At 40.2% G+C, this 22,035-nt stretch overlaps 1 protein-coding gene and 1 pseudogene across 3 annotated transcripts in view; both read left to right on the plus strand.

Moving 5' to 3' along the window:
• Cdkl2 (cyclin dependent kinase like 2) overlaps positions 1-22,035 on the plus strand; it is a 64,181-nt gene that overhangs the window by 2,248 nt on the left and 39,898 nt on the right. For all 3 annotated transcript variants that reach the window (XM_004664876.2, XM_004664877.2, XR_006639601.1), the window contains exons 2-5: positions 987-1,185; positions 12,850-13,044; positions 16,669-16,847; positions 21,404-21,516. In XM_004664876.2, coding sequence (XP_004664933.1) covers positions 1,018-1,185; positions 12,850-13,044; positions 16,669-16,847; positions 21,404-21,516 — 655 coding nt within the window. In that variant the 5' untranslated portion in view covers positions 987-1,017. The remainder of the gene's footprint in view (positions 1-986; positions 1,186-12,849; positions 13,045-16,668; positions 16,848-21,403; positions 21,517-22,035) is intronic.
• Positions 1,056-3,683, plus strand: LOC101603024 (annotated as a pseudogene).

Genomic DNA, 22,035 nt, shown 5'->3' on the forward strand with positions numbered 1-22,035 from the left:
TATCAGGAACTGGAGAGGTGGAAGCTGTTAAAGGTGCTTGTTTGTAAGGCTTGATGGACCCGGGATCAATTCCCACATAATACCCACATAATACCCACATAAAGCCAGATGCACAAAGTAGCACTTGTGTCTGGAGTTCATTTGCAGTGTCAGGAGGCCTTGGAGTGCCCATTCTCTCTCTCTCATATATATTTGTTTTGTTTTATTTATTTTTGAGGTAGGGTCTCACTCTAGCTCAGGCTGACCTGGAATTCACTATGTAGTCTCAGGGTGACCTCGAACTCATGGCAATCCTCCTACCTCTGCCTCCCCAAGAGTTGGGATTAAAGGCGTGTACCACCACGCCCAGCTTCAAATAAATATTTTTTTTAAACGTAGACATATCAGGCTGGAGAGATGGCTCAGTGATTATGATGGATGCCTGCAAAGCTTAACAATCTGGGTTTGATTCCTCAGTACCCACATAAAGCCAAATGCACAAAGTGGAGCATACATCTGGAGTATGTTTGCAGCAGCTAGAAGCCCTGGCATGCCCATTCTTTCTCTCTCTCTCTCTCTCTTTCTTTAGTAATAAATATTTGTTTAAAATACACATATCAACTATGTCATCAGCCTTTTTTTTTTTTTTTTTTTTCTTGGAAGGGTCTTGCTCTAGCCAGGCTGACCTGGAATTTATTCTGTAGTCTCAGGGTGCCCTTGGACTCACTCCAGCCCTCCTTCCTCAGCTTCCCAAGTGCTGGGATTGAAGGCATGCACCACCACCCCTAGCTGTGTGCAAATATTTTGGATTTTTTTGGATATTTTGAAAGCATAGTTTACTGTGGGAGCTCTAAGAAATTGTGCTAACATGGATAGCCCTGAACACAGTGACTTTTTCAGTATGGAAAATAAACATACTAATATAATAAAAATAAATTGGCTGTAAAGGGGGGTTGGAGGAAACAAATACAGTAGCCATTGTTAACTCTATGTTTTGGTTTCCACAGTAGGAAAAATTTCTATTGATTTTAAATTAAAATGGAAAAATATGAGAACCTAGGATTGGTTGGAGAAGGGAGTTATGGAATGGTGATGAAGTGTAGGAATAAAGATAATGGAAGAATTGTGGCCATCAAGAAGTTCTTAGAAAGCGATGATGACAAAATGGTTAAAAAAATTGCCATGCGAGAAATCAAGTTACTAAAGGTAAGTACATACACTGAATTGAGTTATTTCAAGAGTATGTTACACTTGAGGAAAATATTAATCTTGATATTTGTTTTATCTATAACAAAATTTAAAGCATTAGCTTCTTATTTTGGCAATAAGACTAATTGAAAATTATTATACACATTTGTCTAGTGAATATAATGATTTTTAGAGCTGGTATGGTGATTTATGCCTTTAATCCCAGCACTTGGGAAGCAGAAGTAGGAGAATCATCATGAATTCAAGGCCACTCTGAGACCATATAGTGAATTCCAGGTCAATCTGGACTAGAGTGAAATCCTACCTTGAAATAAAAATGACTTTTAGAATATTTATTTTTGCTGGGCATAATGGTACATGCCTTTAATCCCAACACTCAGGAAGCAGAGATAGGAGGATCACCATGAGTCTGAGGCCAGCCTGTAGCTACCGAGTGAATTCCAGGTCAGTCTGTGCTAGAGTGAGACCCTAACTCAAAAGCAAACAAACAAAAATCCACCAAAAATACTTATTTTTGCTCTCTGAATCTATCTGCTTATTATTGCTCTTGTGGAGTATGTATTGGGATGGTCTGCTCACCTGTCAGCCATATTTCACCTGTGTTGGAGGTCCCAAAGACTATCCCCAGATTTGATCATCAGTGGCTTAACTCACAGCTCAGTATAGTATACTCTGGCTGTGATTTATGACAGTGAGTGGATATATAAGCCAAAATCAGCAAAGGGACATGCCACAGGGGCTGAAGTTCAGAGCAACTTACGACAAACTTCTGAGAGCCCTCCTCCAGTGGAGACTTCCAGGGCATGCTTATTTCCTGTGTAACGACACATGTGGACAATTGTCTGTTGAGAACATTCACTAGGAACTCAGGGACTGGTCTCATGGGCACTGTGCCAGTACCTGCTAAAACCCCAAATGCCCTGAAGGAAAGCAGGTGCTCAGTGCAAACCATATTGTTTGCCTAGTGAGCTTCTTACAATCCTGGAGATGAAGCATGCCTTCCTGACATGCAGGTTTCCAGGATCCAGGGCCAGCTTTGCAAACCTTTGCAAGGATGGCAGTTTCAGACTTGTTCTGTGAAGTCTTTCTACTTTCCACCCTGCCACATTTATCTTTAGAAGGAACTATCATTTGCCTCTCTGACGTTTTTGCTTCTATGCTTTCTGTTTTATTAATTTTTGTTGTTTTATTATTTCATTCTTATTCTGGATAGTTTTTGTTTCTTTGTTTCATGTTGTTTTTTGTTTGTTTCTTTGAGGTAAGGTCTCACTGTAGCCCAGGCTGACCTCGAATTCACTCTGTAGTCTCAGGCTGGCCTCAAACTCATGGCAGTCCTCCTACCTCTGCTTCCTGAGTGCTGGGTTTAAAAGCATGCATCACCATGCCTGGCCTGGATGGGTTTTATTTTGTAGTTCTTTTCTCAATTTAAGATACAAAAATACTTACTTTAATTTCCAGCCAACCCCCCTCACTCCTTGTATATTCATCCAAGGCTATACATTTTCCTCTAAGAATAGACTGGCATGTATTTGATTATTTCAAAATATTTCCACCTCTTGGATACCAAGACTGCGAGTGGGGCTGCAAGGACACCCGGGCGCTTCCACGCCTGCCCAGCACAGCCTGTCTGCCCAGCCTAAGGCAAGGACCCAAGTTTGAGACATGGAAACTCTGAAGGATATTACCAGGCACCTGAAATCAACCAGAAACATCCAGAAAATTGCCAAGTCTATGAAAACGGTAGCAGCAGCAAAGTGCACCTGAGCTCTGCGGGAACTGAAACCAGCTTGGGTGTACGGGACAGCAGCGCTGGCTCTGTGTGAAAAAACTGATATTAGGGGGCCTGATGACAAGAAAAAACACCTCCTTAATGGCATGTCCTCAGATCGAGGGCTCTGTGGTGCTATCCATTCCTTGATTACTAAGCAGATAAAAGGTGAAGTGGCTGTACTCACAGCAGCTGGGAAAGAAGTTATGCTTGTTGGAGTCAGTGATAAAATGAGAGGCATACTTCATAGTGCTCATTCTGACCAGTTTCTGATGTCATTCAAAGATGTGGGAAGAAGACCCCTACTTTTGGAGGTGCATCAGTCATCACCCTTGAATTACTAAATTCTGGATATGCATTTCATGGAGGTGCTGCCATCTTTAATCAATTCAGGTCTGTTATCTTCTACAGGACATCTTTTCTCCTAATACCATTGCAACTTCTGAGAGCCTGAGTGTCTATGATGATATTGATGTTGATGTGAATTATTAAGAATACAAATCTGGCCAACACCACCTACTGCACCCTGAAGGACTCCACCACCAGTGAGCAGAGTGCCAGGATGACAGTTATGGACAACTCCAGCAAGAACACCTCCGGAATGATTGATAATTGACTTGGACATTAAATTGCACCTGCCAAGCTGTTATCACAAAAGAGCTGATTGAAATTATCTCTGGTGCTGCTGCTCTGGATTAATGAAAATCAAGTTCCATCCTCAAATGAGGTAAAGAAGGAAAATTCAACAAGCAGATATTGTGCTTAACTGATGGCTGTCTTTGTCAGAAGAAATTTAGTTCATTATTTGAATTACTAAAGACAGCAAGATATATGTAAAGATCTTACAATAAACTTACAATGAGGAAAAAATATTTTCACATCTCTATTATGGTTTCATTAATCTGAGTTATTTAAAAGTGTGTTTCTCTCCCCCTCCCTCCCCCCCCCCCTCTTTCTTACTATTATTTTGGTTTTTCCAAGGTAGGGTCTCATTGTAGTCCAGGCTGACCTGGAATTCACTATGTAGTCTCAGGGTAGCCTCAAACTCACAGCGATCCTCTTACCTCTGCCTCCTGAGTGCTGGGATTAAAGGCATGTGCCACTACGCATGGCAAAAGTATGTTTCTTAATTTCCATACATGGGCATTTTCTGGTTTGTCTTACCCTGGTTATTTATTTATGACTGTAATTTGAGTAGATACTATGTGACAACTTTCTTTCTTTATTATTACTATTATTTTGTTTTTTCCAAGGTAGGGTCTCGCTCTAGTCCAGGCTGACCTGGAATTCACTATGTAGTCTCAGGGTGGCCTCAAACTCACAGTGATCCTCTTACCTCTGCCTCCCAAGTGCTGGGATTAAAGTCATGCAGTACCATGCACGGCAAAAGTATGTTACTTAATTTTCATACATGGGCATTTTCCAGCTTTTCTTACCCTGGTTATATATTTATGACAGTAATCTGAGTAGATCCTATATAACAACTTATTTCTTTAAAATTTCTTGATATTTGCTTTAGAGTATAGGTAAGGAGTTCATTTTTATTTTTTGAGGCAGTCTCACTCTAGCCCATGCTGACCTGGAATTCACTTTGTAGTTCCAGGCTGGCCTCAAACTCATGGTGATCCTCAACTCTGCCACCCAAGTGCTGGGATTAAAGGTGTGTACCACCATGCCTGATTTAGATAAAGAATTAATTGGCAGTATTTTATGTATGACCACTAAGTCATGTATGCTAACTATGTTGTTCATATCTGATAAATTTTTACTGATTTTCTCTACATATACTTATTCTACCCAATACTGAGAAGACAGATGTTCAAGAGCTTTTTGTGATTATTGATGTGTCTAGTTCTCACTGTACTTCACTTAATGTTTGACTTTATAAACAAATAGTGCATCAAATTTAGAATTATTATATTTTCCCTTTGAGTCAAATCAGGAGCAAGCCACCTTATCTGGCTAACTTACTTTGTGTTTGTGTGTATGGTATTTATGAACACATGTAGGTATGTGTGCACATGTGTATTCATGCATGTGGAGGCCAGAGTTTGATGTCAGGTGTCTTCCTTGATGACTTCCCACTTTATTTACTGAGACAGGATCTCTCACTTGACCCCAGATCACCTAATTCAGCTAGCCATTTTGCCCCAGGGAGCCCCCCCATTTCTCTCTCCCAAACATTGGGATTCCTGGATGTCATACCTCTCAGCATTCAGGTGAGTGCTTATAGGTTCCTGGGTCCTTGCTCCAGGGCCAACCACGGTCCCTCTGAAGGCACCCAGGTCACCCGGGTGGTGAGCCCACAAAAGTAAAGACTTTCAGGAGATAGTTTCAGTGAACAGCTCTCAGTTTATTGCCAGGGAAATGGATTTATAAGCAGTTGAAGGCAGTAAGAGGACCCAAGGGGATTGGTAGGTTTAAAGGTTGCTAACTTATGCTTAATATGGAGACATTCATTTCAGCATGTAGACAATGGTAAAGGGAAGGTATGCAAAGGTGCTGGCTGATACCATATAAGAAGTTTCCTAGGCAACGGGCCAAAGGCCACAGGGTTATGAGCAAAACCTAAGTCTTATCTGAATGTCCAGGTATCCCATACCCCTACCTCATTAAATTTCTCAGACAACAATTAATATTGCTAAGGTTGCTACTAATCAGGTCCTCATATACCACCTAACTCTATCTGGACCTATGGTAAATTATAAAGAACTCATTCAGGATGACACTGCCCCATTGTAAAAACAAAGGGGGAGTTGTCAGGCACTGCCAGGCACAGGCTGGAGCCTTCAGGAGAGGGGCCCAAGCTGCTAGGCATGGCTAAGGACCCCTGGGCTAAAGGAGGCCACTCCCTCTCCAAGCCTGGCACACCTGAACTTAGGCTTTGCCCATAGCCCTGTGACCTTTGGCCATTTGTCTAAGAAATTCCTTATCAGCCAGTACCTTCACACAGCCCATCCCCCTGATACCCTCTTTCCGCCACTAGATCACCTGATCCCCCCCCACACCCCTGCCATTACCTAGTGCTGGAATGAATGTCCCCATATGCTAATTAGGTATCAACAAGCAACCTTGTACATCCAATTCCCCTTAGGACCCTCTTCCTGCTCTCAGTTGCTTATAAATCCATTTCCCTGACAATAAACTGAGAGCTGTTCACTGAAACTGACTCCCAGAAATGATTCTCTCTCTTGTCACCTCCGCACAACCTTGGTCTCCATGGTTGCCTGGGATGCCTTCAGGGGAACTGGGGCTGGGGCCTGGACATAGGAACCCACAAGTGCTGAGCATTCAAACTCTGGACCTCACACTTGTGTAGCAAGTAGTTTTATCCCCTGAGCCATCTCTGTACTCCCAACTTTTAACTGGGGCTCTTACATGTAATGTAATATCCTAAGTATTTTGATTACAAACCTACCTTCTTAATATGTAATATTTGTCATAGCAAATCTGTATTATCTCTTATTTTTATTACATTAATCATTCCTTTCCATTATCACTAACAATTTAAAAATATGTGATGTATCTTTTTTAGGTTTTAGATTACCCTAGATTTGCTAAAGTGTGATGTTATCCAATACTTTTATTCTTCTAGATAATTGAAAAACTTCATATGCTTTATATCTGGTTATTCCCTTTCATTTTATATGTTAACATCACTGCACATTAACATACATGTGTGTTGCATATGCACAATTACATATATAATTATATATAGTCTATATGCATATATATACATATATATACACATACATACATACACACACACATACACATACAATGTTGGGGATCACATTCAGGGCTTTGTGCATACCAGGCCAATGCTTTACCACTGAATTTCATCTCCAGACAATACATACATACATACACACACACACACACACACACACACACACACACACGTATATATATATTTGTTTGATTATTTGATTTTAGGTAGGGTCTTCACTGTAGCCAAGGCTAACACGGAATCAACTCTGTAGCCCCAGGCTGGCTTTGAACTCATGGTGAGTTTATCTCAGGCTCTGAAATGCTGGGATTAAAAGATTATGCCACCATGTCCAGACATATTATTTATATATATATATATATATATTTTTTAATTTTATTTATTTATTTGAGAGCGACAGACACAGAGAGAAAGACAGATAGAGGGAGAGAGAGAGAATGGGCGCGCCAGGGCTTCCAGCCTCTGCAAACGAACTCCAGACGCGTGCACCCCCTTGTGCATCTGGCTAACGTGGGACCTGGGGAACCGAGCCTCGAACCGGGGTCCTTAGGCTTCACAGGCAAGCGCTTAACCGCTCAGCCATCTCTCCAGCCCTATTTTATATATTTTTGAGAGCACTATAAGATCTAATTATTGTTTTGTGTTAGGTTTATATGTAACATTATGTTCTTAGATTATTTAGGATTTTTTTTCAAGGTCGGATTTCACTCTAGTCTAAGCTGACCTGGAATTCACTGTGTAGTCTCAGCGTGTCCTTGAACTCATGGTGATCCTCCTACCTCTGCCTCCCAAATGCTGGAATTAAAGGCATGTGTAGGATATCTTTTTATAACTATCTGCTATAGGCAAAATGCTTCAATTTTAGTTAGTATAATAATTTTTATCCTGTTACTCCTGACAGGCATTTTTTTTTTTTTCTGGTCATAGAATTTTAGGTTGGCAGGTACAGCAATGGTTTTCTGTTAAGTAAATGAAGGTGACATTTTTCTGACTTCTGCTTTGGCCCTTGGAAAGTCACCTGTCATTACAATTGCTGTTATTTTATAAATTTGTTCTTTTATGTTTGAGTACTTTTTCTTTCAACTTTTTGTTAACATACAGTATTGAAGGAGGATAGGAGAAAGCTAGCTCCTTTTAGGTAGTTTTGGTTAGAGATTGAGGCCCAGAGAGAACTAGGAGATGCCACCCCACATGACATCTCACCCTGGCACAAGAACAGAACTCTTGGCAGAAATAGAATTGTGGGGCTATAGAGATGGCTTAGCAGTTAAGTCAGTTGCCTGCAAAGCCAAAAGACCCAGGTTCACTTACCCAGGATCCATGTAAGCCAACTGTACAAAGTGGCACCTGGTGTGTCCTTTGTCTCTCCCTCTCGCTCTCTCCCTCCCTCTCCCCCCCCTCAAGTAAATTAATTATATTTTAAAATAAAAAAATAAAAGAATGGAACTGTATCCAATCAAGACTGATCTGCAGTTCCCCTGCTGTCCAAAGTCTAGCACGCTACCTAGATAGATGGTCCAAATGGGCTGGCTTAAGTGGGCTAGCTCTGGGATCCATCATTCAAATCTACTCTGGGCTTTCCCTTGCCTATAAAGGCCGCTGTCTTCTTCCTGTAGTTAGCTCTGCCCCATCTCCGCTCTGCTTTTCTGACTCTGCTTGGTTCTGCCTGCCTCTCTTTGCTTGGCCACAGAGACACATATGAATAGCTTCCTGGCACTGGGTGAGGGTGGGGAGAGCATAAAACTGTTTGTTGGTCTGTGGGAATGCTTCTGCTTTATAGTTTGGGGTAACTTCTCACTTTGATTACATGCATGATTTTCCTTTGGTCTCCTAATCTACCATGTGCATATTTTCCTTACATCCCAGATCTAACCCTTAGGTGCTAACTCTAGGTCTGCTACCTGTGTAATTTCTTTAAACTCAGGGTAACTATGAGTGTAGCTTTCTTTTGTTGTTGTCATAGAAAATAATGAATTAGGCAAAACGTATATTTTTAAGCTCTTCAAAGATTCCCTTTACAAACACAATGTACCATTCTAAAAGTAACCCAAATTCAATCAATGGCACATCATCCATGCAAAACACTTGTGACATGAAGAACTCTTTTACACTGTGATCTTTGCATATGACTTGTTTTTAGCCATTTGCAGTGATCTGTAGGTAGGTCATGTTTTAAACCTTTTTTAAGGACATGAAAAATATTTTTAGGGCTGGAGAGATGGCTTAGCAGTAAAGGTGCTTACCTGCGAAGCATATGGACCCAAGTTCAACTCTCCAGGTCCCACGTAAGCCAGACTCACAAAGGTGAGGCAAGTGCAAGGTCGAATATACACACTAGGTGGTCCAAGCATCTGGAATTTGATTTCAGTGGCAAAGGCACTGGTTCCCTCCCCCTTCTCTTTCTGAAAATAAAGATTTTGAAAAAAATTTTTAAGAACATTAAAGGTATAAGCAAAACTATAAAGAAACTTCAAAAAAAGATCAGTTTGCATCATATATAAGATGGGACAACCTAACATATAATATAACATTATCCTTTCAAACAAGTCTGATAAGAAACACCTTCTAAGTTTAGTGTTGAAAAAACAATTTTCTCATTCAGAAATGAGTATCTTCTCATTTAGAAAATCAGGATATCAATTGATTAGTAAAGCCTGTTCTCCTCCTCCAATTTTATACTTCCTTTTCTTCATTTAGTAATTCTAAATTCCTAAGGACAAATTTTATTATAGTACAAAACTCTTAAGAACAACAAATCATAAATAGTTATTTTAGCAGAACTGTTTTCTTCCTAAAATGTAAACATCCAGTATATGCTACTCCACATATAGCAACACAGTATTTCACGTATGAAAGAGGTGCATTTTAATATATTTGATGGTAAGACTTTTGTTTGTCTTAATACAAAGTACTTCAGCAAAAGAACTAAGCAATTTATTATTTTTAAGTCCTACTCTTTTACTTGGTTTCCTTATTTGAATAGAAAAATCATTGATTTGTGCAGAATTTTGCCTATAGGACCAGGCCAGAGAAGGTCTGAAATATCTAAGTCATTTGTCTATAGAAAACTATTTACTTGCGACTTGGAGGCATCATTCATCACTTGGTGCTGCCTACTAGACCTTTTCTGTCCACACCACCCTCCACCTTGAGCTGCTCCGCCGGGCCCTGCAGGGTGCTTGGGCTGGCTCCAGAAGATGACAGTGCTGACTCTGGGGCCGAGTGTAATTTACTTACCTTTTTTAAAATTTTATTTATTTGAGAGAGAGAGGCAGAGAGAGAGAGAGAGAGAGAGAGAGAATGGGCACGTCAGGGCCTCCAGTCATTGCAAACAAACTCCAGATCCATGTGCCACCATGTGCATCTGGCTTAACGTGGGTCCTGGAGAATCTTTGCAGGCAAATACCTTAACTGCTCAGACATCTCTTCAGCCCTCCGAGTGTAACTTTCTTAATTACTCATTTCGCCTCTGGATTTCTTGGTCTCTGCTTTGGTATTTTTCCTTTGAGCCTAACCATTTGTCCTCTTTCCTGCACAAGAAATCACATGACAGATGCCATGTATATTCCTTCTAAGTCTCCCTACTTCTACACCTAAGTTCTATCTTCCACATGCATGCAGCCCTATCTCAGTCTTTCCTTGAAAACCAACTCCCCTTCATGTGCTTGCAGCTCTACTCCATTTTCCCCCTAAAAACCTCAATTTCTCTTCAATGAGCCTTATAAGCTATGCAATGTTTCCACACGAGAGAGTATTTCTTACTTCCCACATGTTTATGACTCTGCTCTAGCTTTCCTTCCTAGACCCCAGTCTTCCTTAAATGAACCTCACAGTTTGTGATATTTCCCTTGAATAAACCACACAATTTGTGACTTCTCCCTAAATAAACCCAGTAATTCATAATTTATCCATCTTGAGTCCATATTTATCAATTCTTTGTTAAAGGTAGGGCAGAACCAAAACTTGGGGTTCATAAATTTGGGGGACCCTTCTTGAATCCTCAGAATCCTGTATCAGTATTTGCACAAAAGTATAAGAATACATCAGGGCTGGAGAGATGGCTTAGCAGTTAAGGTGCTTGCTTGCAAAGCCAAAGGACCCAGGTTCAATTCCCTAGAACCCACATAAGCCAAATGCATAAGGTAGCACACACATCTGGAGTTCTGTTGCAGTGGTTGGAGGCCCTGGCACACACTCTCTCTATCTACCTGTTTCTTTCTCTCTCAAATAAATAAAAATAAAATATTTTTTAAAAATGAATTTTCTAAACGGGGCATGGTAGTGCATGCCTTTAATCCCAGTACTTGGGAGGCAGAGGTAGGAAGAATTGATATGAGTTTGAGGTCACCTGAGACTACATAGTGAATTCCAGGTCAGTCTGAGCTAGAGCAAGACCCTCCTTGAAAAAAATAATAAATTTAAAAGAAAGAAAGAAAGATTAAAAAACCTGAACAAGCTCAGGTAGCCAGCTCAGGTAGTCAGCATTTAGGTGAAGAAACAAATACAACCCAAGAATTTTGGACATTTTAAGCCTACTCCTCCCTTTCATCCCTTGTCCCTACCAGAGATGAGCATGTTATATGTATTTTAATTCTCTATATCATTAAATCCCTCCCAAAACACTCAATCAGCACATATTAGGGTAAGAATAAGATCCATCCTTTTTGTTGTTGTTCTTTTCTCTTTTTTTTTTTTTTTGTTTCTTCGAGATAGGGTCTCACTCTAGCCCAGGCTATGGAGTCTCAGGGTGGCCTCGAACTCACAGTGATCCTCCTACCTCTGCCTCCCAAGTGCTGGGATTAAAGGTGTGCGCCACCACACCCTGCTTGTTATTTAGTATTCCCTACATTGCTCTGCTCTTATACCTGGGGTCATTTTTCTTGCATTCAAAGTAAATCCTTTGGACATGAGGAGATTTCTTTTGTCTTTCCCTTTCTCACTCTCCCTACCTCCTTTTCTTTCTTTCTTTCTTTTTTTTTTCAAGGTAGGGTTTTGCTCTAGCCCAGATGTTTTCAGGGTATAACACCAACTTGGGAGAAGTTTTGCTCTGCCAGCTAGTTAGCAACAGATGGCCTTTGGGTATCTTCCTTCACTCCTATTTTTCCTGGGTAGTCCCACCTTGTTTGTTTTGGGTGTGGATTATAGATTCCTTGAGTAGGGGAGCTGCATTTCTTTATGCATGCACTCTGTATGTATGTAAGTGTGCTCATGTGATGCCTCATGTGATTTGTGGCTGGGTATGCTCCCCAGTGGTGGACGTCCTGCACTATCACTTTTCTACCACTTCTTTTTTTAAATTTTTTTAAAAATTTATTTATTTGAGAGTGACAGAGAGAGAGAGAAAGAGAGAGAGAGAGAGAGTGAGTGAGAATGGGCGCGCCAGGGCTTCCAGCCACTGCAAACAAACTCCAGATACATGCGCCCCCTTGTGCATCTGGCTAACGTGGGTCCTGGGGAACTGAGCCTTGAACCGGGGTCCTTAGGCTTCACAAGCAAGTGCTTAACCGCTCAGCCATCTCTCCAGCCCTCCACCACTTCTTTATTTGAGCTGGAGTCTCTTACTGATTCTGGAGCTTGCCTTTTTTTTTTTTTTTTCCCCCTGTAAGCTGTGGTCATTTGCAGGTCTCTGCTCCCCTACAGGTCTGGGGTTATAGACATATATGGCCATATCCAACTATTTGTGTGGGTCCTGGGTATTCAACTCAAGTCTCTCAGACCTAGGCCCTCTTGATTGCATAGGAAGTGCTTTTAACTACTGAGACATCTCTCTAGCACTACATTTCTTCTTATTGTGTTCTCATGAGAGGAAGAAGGAGCAGTATGCCTCCCCCCCCCTTTTTTTTTTTTTTTTTTTTTGGTTTTTCAAGGCAAATTTCAGGTTGACCTGGAATTCACTATGTAGTGTCAGGGTGACCTCAAACTCATGGTGATCCTCCTACCTCTGCCTCCTGAGTGCTGGGATTAAAGGTGTGTGACACCATGCCTAGATCAATGTGTTCTTTTGGTTGTAATTTTAGAACTGAAATGTACGTCTACTATATACGTTGCATTTTATTTATATTTTATGTTGAGATATACCTTAGCGTAATTGCTCATATTTTGATTTGGAACATTAAATTTTTTCAACCATTTTCTAACATTATTTTATATATTTTAATAACAGCAACTGAGGCATGAAAATTTGGTGAATCTGTTGGAAGTGTGTAAGAAAAAGAAGCGCTGGTACTTAGTCTTTGAATTTGTTGACCACACAGTTCTTGATGACTTGGAACTCTTTCCAAATGGACTAGACTATCAAGTCGTCCAGAAGTACTTATTTCAGATTATTAATGGAATTGGATTTTGTCACAGTCACAATGTAAGTATTAGATTGGATTATTTTGCTAATTCTTGACTATAAAGGGATTAGTCACTTAATTTAACAAGACATTTGTAGGAACCAGTAGCCTAATTGACATGAATATTACTTTGATAGTGCCAGTTTTCATGTTTCATAATATGTATTTCTTATCATATGTTTAGACCTATTGAAAAGTTGAAAGAGTATACAATGAGCACCCATATTTCCACTGTCTGCCTTATGAGCTTAATACGGCTTGCTTTACTTGATTAATTACACATTAAGATATGTAATACTAAGTAATCTGTGTTCATTTGTTAATGTGTTCACATGTGTCATTTATTTATGCATTTGCAAGTAAGCTGCAGATGTCAGTATTCTTCTTTACTACTAAGTACTGCATCTTGGTAGATCATAAACTAGACTTAATATATGTTCTCTGGTTTTTTTTCATGGTAACATTTGCTGAGTAAAATGCACAAATTTGAAGTGATGAGTTTTGATAGATATAGCATGGATATAAATATAGATATTGTTAATTCAGGTTTTCTTTCCCAGTTGTGAAACATGAAAGTTTCTACTCTTATCCTCCAGTCTTTTGAGTGGCATATAAAGCACCACCAGGAAAGATGACACCTATAGGGTATATAATGAGTAACTGAACATATATTCTACTAGTTTTGCAACCTGTTTTAAATGATTTTTTTTTTTTTTTGGCTTTTTGATGTAGGGTCTCACTCTAGCCCAGGCTGACCTGGAATTCACTATGGAGTCTCAGGGCGTCCTTGAACTCACAGCAATCCTCCTACCTCTGCCTCCCAAGTGCTGGGATTAAAGGTATACACCACCACGACTGGCCTTAAATGATATTTTTGAAATTTTAAAAGTAATGAGTGTTGGTGGTATAAAATTTAAATGGAAAAATAATCATATGAATCTATCTGGCTATAGAGATGGCTTAGCGGTTAAGATGCTTGTCTGTAAAGCCTGAGGACCCAAATTTGATTCCCTAGTACCCATGTAAGCCAGATGCACAAGGTAGTACATATGTCTGGAGTTCGTTTGTGGTGGCTAGAAGCTCTGCTGCACCCATTCCCTCTATCTGTATCTTTCTCTCTCTTTACTTCTCAAATAAGTAAATTGATTAATTAAATATTAAGAATAAGAATCTATCACTTAAATATTTGTGTATCTAGTTTTCTTATGTGTTGTCTTTATTTTTATGGCTTTATTAGGTAGTTGAACTATACTGTGTTATATATTATATATTATTCTATATAAAGAATAGTTACTTGGGAGATATAGATATATGCTTTGTACTTTAGGAAAACACTGACTTTCCTTAGGAGACCCCCAAAGTGGTTTCATGGCAACTTTACAATAATTTAGTCTCAGAAAATTGATTGCAAGAAATCTAATTTTGAGACCATTTTTATTAACCATGGTAGACTCCCATTACAGAGAGATGATTATTATAGGGACAGAATATGTGATGTATTATAATTGGCTATGCAAGAATCAGACCAGTATGGGATGCTCATATATTAGTTATTTTTCTTGTTGCTATGAAAAAGTACCTGAAAAAACATTGGATCAAGTGTGAGGGAACATTTCATCATGTTAGGGAGGTCATGACAGCAGGAGCATGAAGCAGCCGTCACATTGTGTGTGTGCTCAGCTAGCAGGAGAAAAGGAATGCTGGTGGTCAACTCACTTTCTCCTTGTGGTCAACTCACTTTCTCCTTGTTGTTATTCAAGGTAGGGTCTCACTCTATTCCAGGCTGATCTGGAATTCACTATGTATCTCAGGGTGGCTTTGAACTCACACCATCCCTCCTACCTCTTTCTCCCCGGTGCTGGGATTAAAGCGTACACCACCTCGCCTGGCTACTTTCTCCTTTTTGTTCAGTACAATACCCTAATCTATGATATGGTGTGTCATCCATATTCAGTGTGGGTCTTCCCATCTCAGTTAAACCTTCTGAAAACACCCTCATAGACACATGCAGAAGTTTGCTTCTTTGATGATTCCAAATCTCAAGTTGACATCCCAGTTAGTGAATGAAATATTTAGTAGTGTAAATTTTAAAGACATTAATTAATCCTTCTGATAAAACAGTATCTTCCTAGTGGTCCTATAATACTTACACACAGGTGGTTGAATTTTCTGCATTCATCTTTGCAGTAGGGTTAGGCTTGCCAGTGGAACCAGTATATAAAAATATCATTAGGCTGGAGAGAAGGCTTAGTGGTTAAGGTGCTTGTCTGTAAAGCCAAAGGACCCAGGTTTGATTCTCTAGGATCCACATAAGCCAGATGCACAAGGTAGGGCATACTTTGAAGTGGCTAGAGGCCCTGGCACGCTTATTCTCTGCTCCCCATCAAATAAATAAAAAAATTTTTTAAATCATTGGTTTTCTTTCTTTTGCTAGGTGTGTGGATTATGCCTACCTTTGTTTGTGTCTCTTTTATTTTTTAGACTCTCATGACTAATCAACGTATGTTTAACCACACATTCTCCCTTTAGATTTTCTGGTGCTTTCAGACAGTGTTCAGTGAAGAATTGCATGCATGCCAGTCTGCCTTTAAGGCAGAAAGTTTACATATCTAGTGGTTACATACATAAACTTAAGAATATTTCCTTATGTATTTAAACTACTTGAAATGCACATTTTTCACAGAAATAACTACCTCACTATAATTTGTGACCATTTGTATCAACAGAGCTTTAATCTTGCCTGACAGTCATACTTCTTTTTCCTAGCCCACTCACATTCAGACTCTTCCTTTCTCCTCAGACTTCTAGTTTTTCTTCTCTATTCCTCATCTCCAGCTTTCTCAATGTCAAACTTTTTTTAAAAAATTGTTTTTAAATTTTATTTATTTGAGAGTGTGAGAGAGAGGAAGAGAATGGGTACGCAAGGGCCTCCAGCCACTAAAATGAATTCAAGATGCACGCGCCACTTTGTGCATCTGGCTTACATGGATCCTGGGGAATCGAACTGAGGTCCTTTGGCTTTGCAGGCAAATGCCTTAACCACTAAGCCATCTCTCCAGCCCATCAATGTCAAACATTTTGAATAGTCCTGGCACAGAAGTGATTAAGTGTTAGCTAACATTACTGTATTAAAAACCAATTGTATCACCGTGAGTTCAAGGCCAGCCTGAGACTACATAGTGAATTCCAGGTCAGCCTGGGCCAGAGTGAGACCCTACCTCCAAAAACCAAGAAAAAAAACTGTAGCCAGGCATGTTGGTGCCTTTAGTCCCAGCATTCTGGATTCAAGGCTAGCCTGGTTACAGAGTGGGAGACCTTGACTCAAAAAAGAAAGATATATCATAGTGCTCTTTTCTTTCATGAAAATTTTCTTTGACCATCCCTAGGTTTCAATGAGAACTTTACTTTCTTGATCTTAAGAGTGGTCATTAGCTAAACATTAATTTACTAATTAATAATATATTTTATTCATTATATTTGATAGCTTAAAACTTTAATCATGAATGTTCTTTCTTGCTACACTAGATCCTAGGTTCATTAAATCCAGGAACAATTTCAAACATATTTATTTGTAATTATTGTATATTTATCAGGATGAAAAGCAGGTAACCTCAATAATCCAATGCCCTATTCTTTTGTCTTAGATCATACACCGAGATATAAAGCCAGAGAATATATTAGTCTCTCAATCTGGTGTTGTCAAGTTATGTGACTTTGGATTTGCACGGACGTTGGCAGCTCCTGGGGAGGTTTACACAGATTATGTGGCCACTCGATGGTACCGTGCTCCAGAACTTCTGGTTGGGGATGTCAAGTATGGCAAGTAAGATGTCAGTAAGGAGAGAAAGCAGATTTTAATTCTCCTTTCTTTATAAGATGTCTTTTGCTCATAAGAAATGATCCCTTTAATATGGAAATGTGTGAAGTGATTTGTAATCATTTATGATGTTTTCTTATTGACAGTGAGGGCTAGGTGCATGACTCAGTGGTAGAGTGTTTTGCCTAGCATGTTTCACAGAATGGTAAAAAGATCTTGTGAAAGCTTGGTGTGGTGGTGCATGCCTTTAATCCCAGCACTCGGGAGGAAGAGGTAGGCGGATTGCTATGAGTTCGAGGCCAGTTTGGGACTATGTCAACCAGAACTAGAGTGAGACCCTACCTCAAAAACAAACAGGGGCTGGACAGATGGCTTAGTGGTTAAGGTATTTGCCTGCAAAGCCCAAGGACCCAGGTTCAACTCCCCAGGACCCACGTAAACCAGATACACAAGGTGTCTCATGTGTCTGGAGTTCATATGTAGTGGCTGGAGGCCCTGACATGCTCATTCTCTATCTGCCTCTTTCTCTTTCTCAAATAAATAAATGAAAAATTAAAAACAAACTACAAAGAAATCTTGGGCTGGAGAGATGGCTTTTAGCAGTTAAGTGTTTGCCTGCAAAGCCAAAGGACCTCAGTTCAATTCTTCAGGACACACATAAGCCAGATGCACAAGGTGGCTCATGCGTCTGAAGATTGTTTGCAGTGGCTGGAGGCCCTGGTGCACCCATTCTTTCTCTCTCTCTCTGCCTCCCTCCCTCCTTTCCTCCTCCTGCTCTCTCAAATAAATAAATTATATTTTAAAATGCTTGTGAAAAAATTAGGTGTTGCAGTCAGGTTCACATTGCTGGCAGAAATCACCCAACCAAAAGAAGCTTGTGAGCAAAAAGAGGTTTATTTTGGCTTAAGGCTTGAGGAAAAGCTCCATGATGGCAGGGAAAAAGATGGCCTGAACAGGGTGGACATCACCCCCTGGCTAACATCAGGTGGACAACAGGAACAGGAGAGTATGCCAAACATTGGCAAGGGGACACTTGCTATAATACCCATAAGCCCCCCCCCCCAACAATAAATTGCCTTCAAGAGGCGTTAATTCCCAAATCTTCATCAACTAGAAACCTAGCATTCAAAACATCTAAATTTATGGGGAATACCTGAATCAAACCACCATCTTCCACCTTAGCCTCCATAAACTGATAACCACACATGATGTAAAATACAATGCATTCAGTCCAACTTTAAATGTCCCCATAGTTTTTATCAATCCCAATGATGTTCAAACATTCCCATAGTCCAAGATATTTTAACTGAGCCATAATACCAAAAAATTCCCCCCCAAAAACCATAATGGCACATAAACATTCACACTGCAAAAAATGGCATTGGGCAGAGCAAAGAACTATTCCACAAGTACAAGATTTAAACAGGGCGGACATCAAACTCTGGACTACAAGTCCAATAACTCTAGTCAGTAACAAGTCTCCAAGTTTGATAATTCTAACCAGCAACAATCCTCTGGAGTTCCAATTCTGCCCCTCCAACTAGGTTACTCACAGTCCTGGAAGTCTTCATCCAGGGCCAGCAGCTCTCCTTGGCAGCCATCTCGTGGTCCCGGCATCTCCACTGGGTCTCCACTGAAACCCACCTTTCATCTCCTGGCTCCATGGGGTCTCCATGCAGGCATCCAGTGAACCTGTTTCATACTGCCCATAGCCCTTTCCAAAACACAAGAACATGTTGCAAATTTAGTGACCCTCTCTTTCCTGTATTTCTTATACTCCACAATACCAGGTAGGGTCCCAATTTGTTAACAGGGAATAAAGCAGACTTTGAAGAACAGGACACTCCTTGAGCACTCAGCCCCCTTCAAAAGAGTCTACATTCTTCCTGTTGCTCCAGTGCAGGTCAGCTGGCCCAATCTCGAAGGTTGTAATCTCTCAATCACAGCTGAATGGGCAGCAGTTCGCCCAAAGATTTTTTTCCTGTGCCATATCCCTCTGTTCACACCAGTTCATTTCTACACAAAGCAACCCTGCACAAATTCTCAGGACACAAGCAGAACAACATGCTTCTCACACAAACTTCTAGCCCAGTCCAAGCAAAGCTCTTTCTCATCCTCATAAGCCAAACCTCATAGTCCATAGTTTTTTTGTTTTTTTTTTTTAAATTTTGTGTTTTTTTTTTTTTAATTTATTTGAGAGTGACAGAGAAAGAGAGAAAGGGAGAGAGAATGGGCATGCCAGGGCCTCCAACCACTGCAAACAAACTCCAGATGCATACACCACCTTGTGCATCTGGCTTATGTGGATCCTGGGGAATTGAGCTCCAAACTGGGGTCCTTAGATTTCACAGGCAAGCGCTTAACCTGTAAACCATCTCTGAAACCCCAGTCCATAGTTCTTACTTCATTTAGGTCTTTCGACTCTGACCGGAATAGTCCATCAGGCTGTACTTACAGCACTGCAAGGCATCTCTTAGGCCAAGGTTTCAAATCCTTCCACATTCCTCTTGAAAATCAGCTTTAGAAGGCCAAAGCCACACAGTCATGTGTCTAGCTGCAATCCCACTCCTCGATACCACTTTATTGTTGCAGTTAGGTTCTCATTTCTGGCAGAAATCACCCAACCAAGAGCAGCTTGTGGGAAAAAAAGGTTTATTTTGGCTTATAGGCTCAAGGGGGAAGCTCCATGATGGCAGGGAAAATGACAGCATGAGCAGAGGGTGGACATCACACCCTGGCCAACATCAGGTGGACAATAGCAACAGGAGGGTGTGCCAAACACTGACAAGGGGAAACTGGCTATAATACCCATAAGTCTGCCCACAACAATACACTTTCTCCAGGAGGCATTAATTCCCTAATCTCCATCAGCAGGGAACCCAGCATTCAGAACACCTAAGTTTATGGGGGACACCTGAATCAAACTGTCACACCACCACAGGTAGTATACTTGTTTTAAAGGGAAAATAGATGAGTCATATGTCTGTATGTGAGAGTTTTAAAGAAGATTGTAAATTTTACTGCTTTTAAAAAATTATTATTTATTTATTTGTTTGAGGGAGGGGGGGTTACAGAAATTGGCAGGAAGAGAGAGAGAGAGGGAATAGGCATGCCAGGGCCTCCAGCCCTGTAAAGGAACTGCTGATGCATGTGTTCCCTTGTGCATCTGGCTTACTTGGGTTCTGGAGAATTGAACTGAGGTCCTTTGGCTTTGCAGGCAAGTGCCTTAACCAGTAAGCCATCTCTTTAGCCCTAAATTTTACTGCTTTTGACAAATTTTTCTAAAATATTTTCCACAGTTTTTCAGAGTATAGTAAACATCATTTAATCTTTTTAAAAAATTTATTTTATTTATTTGAGAGAGAGAAACAGAGAGAGAGAGAATGGGCATGCTAGGTCCTTCAGCTGCTGCAAACAAACTCTAGATGCATGCACCACCTTTTGTATCTGGCTTATGTGGGGAGTTGAACCTGGGTTCTTTGGCTCTGCAGGCAAGCACCTTTACTGCTAGGGCATCTCTCTAGCCCTAATCTTTTTTTAAACTTAATTATGAATGTTACTGTGTGAACATATTACATATTGGTCAGACTACCATTTGGTCATACTCTTTTTAAAAAATATTTATTCATTTCTTTGAGAGAAAGAGACAGAGAGAGAGAGAAAAAAAAAACAGAAAGAAAGAGTATGGTCATGGCAGGGCGAACTCCAGATGCATGCACCACTTTGTGTGTCTGGCTTTACATGGGTGCTGGGGACCATCAGACTTTGGCAAGTAAGCACAGGCCATCAGGCTTTGAAAGCAAGCACACTTAACCACTGAGCCATCTCTCCAGCCTACATTGTACTTTTATATCCCTCTTCCCCACCCCATTCCACTGAGAGTCCTCCTCAAGTGGGGTTATTGTTATGCCCTGTGGGGTCATGAATGTACCAGTCAGCCTCTGTGGGAAAGGACAATGCCTCAGGGTACACCTTCCCAATCTTTTGTGAATTATTCTATGTCCTCATTTTACTTCCTTGCTACATTTTTTGTGTATTTGATAATTCTGCAATAACTTTGAGCTACTTGAAGGTAGTTGACTTTATGCGATATGCTTTTTGAGTTCTGACTCATTTTTAAGATAGTTTTAAAATTTTTTCTAGTAGACTTTAGTTCTTGTTGTTACTCTCTTGTCCCCAGCAACCATGTCCTTTTTCTGCTGTGCTCTCTTTACTGTGCTACAGAATATACTCTTAGAATCATGTTTAAACAAAGGGTGAACAGGCCCTTAATGGAAGCCAGAGTTTTATTTCCAGACTAGAGCATATGTACATGTATAATAGATTTGACTTTTCAGAGTCCTTCCCTTTAATTTCAGATCCTTGAAGTTTCTGGGAATCTCACTTGTTAAAACTGAGAGGCTCTTGTGGAGAAATGCCTTTAAAAATGTGTGTTCTGGGTCATGTAAGGCTCACTATTACTATGCTCAGTAGCAAGAATATTGAAGAGGAATGTGCTGAGCAGGTACATCTCATGAACATGCTAGGATGCCAAACTTGACTTCACATTGCTTTGCTTTCAGGGCTGTTGATGTGTGGGCCATTGGCTGTCTGGTAATTGAAATGCTCATGGGGAAACCCCTGTTTCCTGGCGAATCTGATATCGATCAGCTTCATCATATTATGACATGTTTAGGTAAGATATACATCAGTGGTTTAAATTTTACAAGTTATTTTCCCTTGTGTAATTTTGCACTTTTTTAGAATGTTGGTATATTGAAGATGTTAATTGTTTTAGTTAGGCAAAAGGAAAACATATACACATACATACCCCCCCACACACACAGAGCCTACTACTCAACCTTTGTTTACACATAATTCTACTGGACTATTCTTTGATTCACTAAAGAAAGCAGAGCAGAAAAAGAACATGGTTTCCACAGACAAAGAGAGTAACAAGAACTGAAAGATAATAGGGAGAAATTTTTAAAAACTTCTTTAAAAATGAGTATGTTAACATAGAGCCTAACATCATTACTTTAATTAATTATATATTAATTATAAAATGCTACAAAAATCATAATAGAATAGTACGATGAGAACTCAGGATAACTAAGAAAATATTAATAATACCCAGCATAACTGCTTAAGGCCTTTCTCCCTTCCAGCTGTAAGCTTACCATTTTCTAGGAGTCTTACCAGGATCCCCCTCAGC

Source organism: Jaculus jaculus, chromosome 11 (assembly GCF_020740685.1).
Source record: "Jaculus jaculus isolate mJacJac1 chromosome 11, mJacJac1.mat.Y.cur, whole genome shotgun sequence".
In the NCBI taxonomy this organism is placed as follows: domain Eukaryota; kingdom Metazoa; phylum Chordata; class Mammalia; order Rodentia; family Dipodidae; genus Jaculus; species Jaculus jaculus.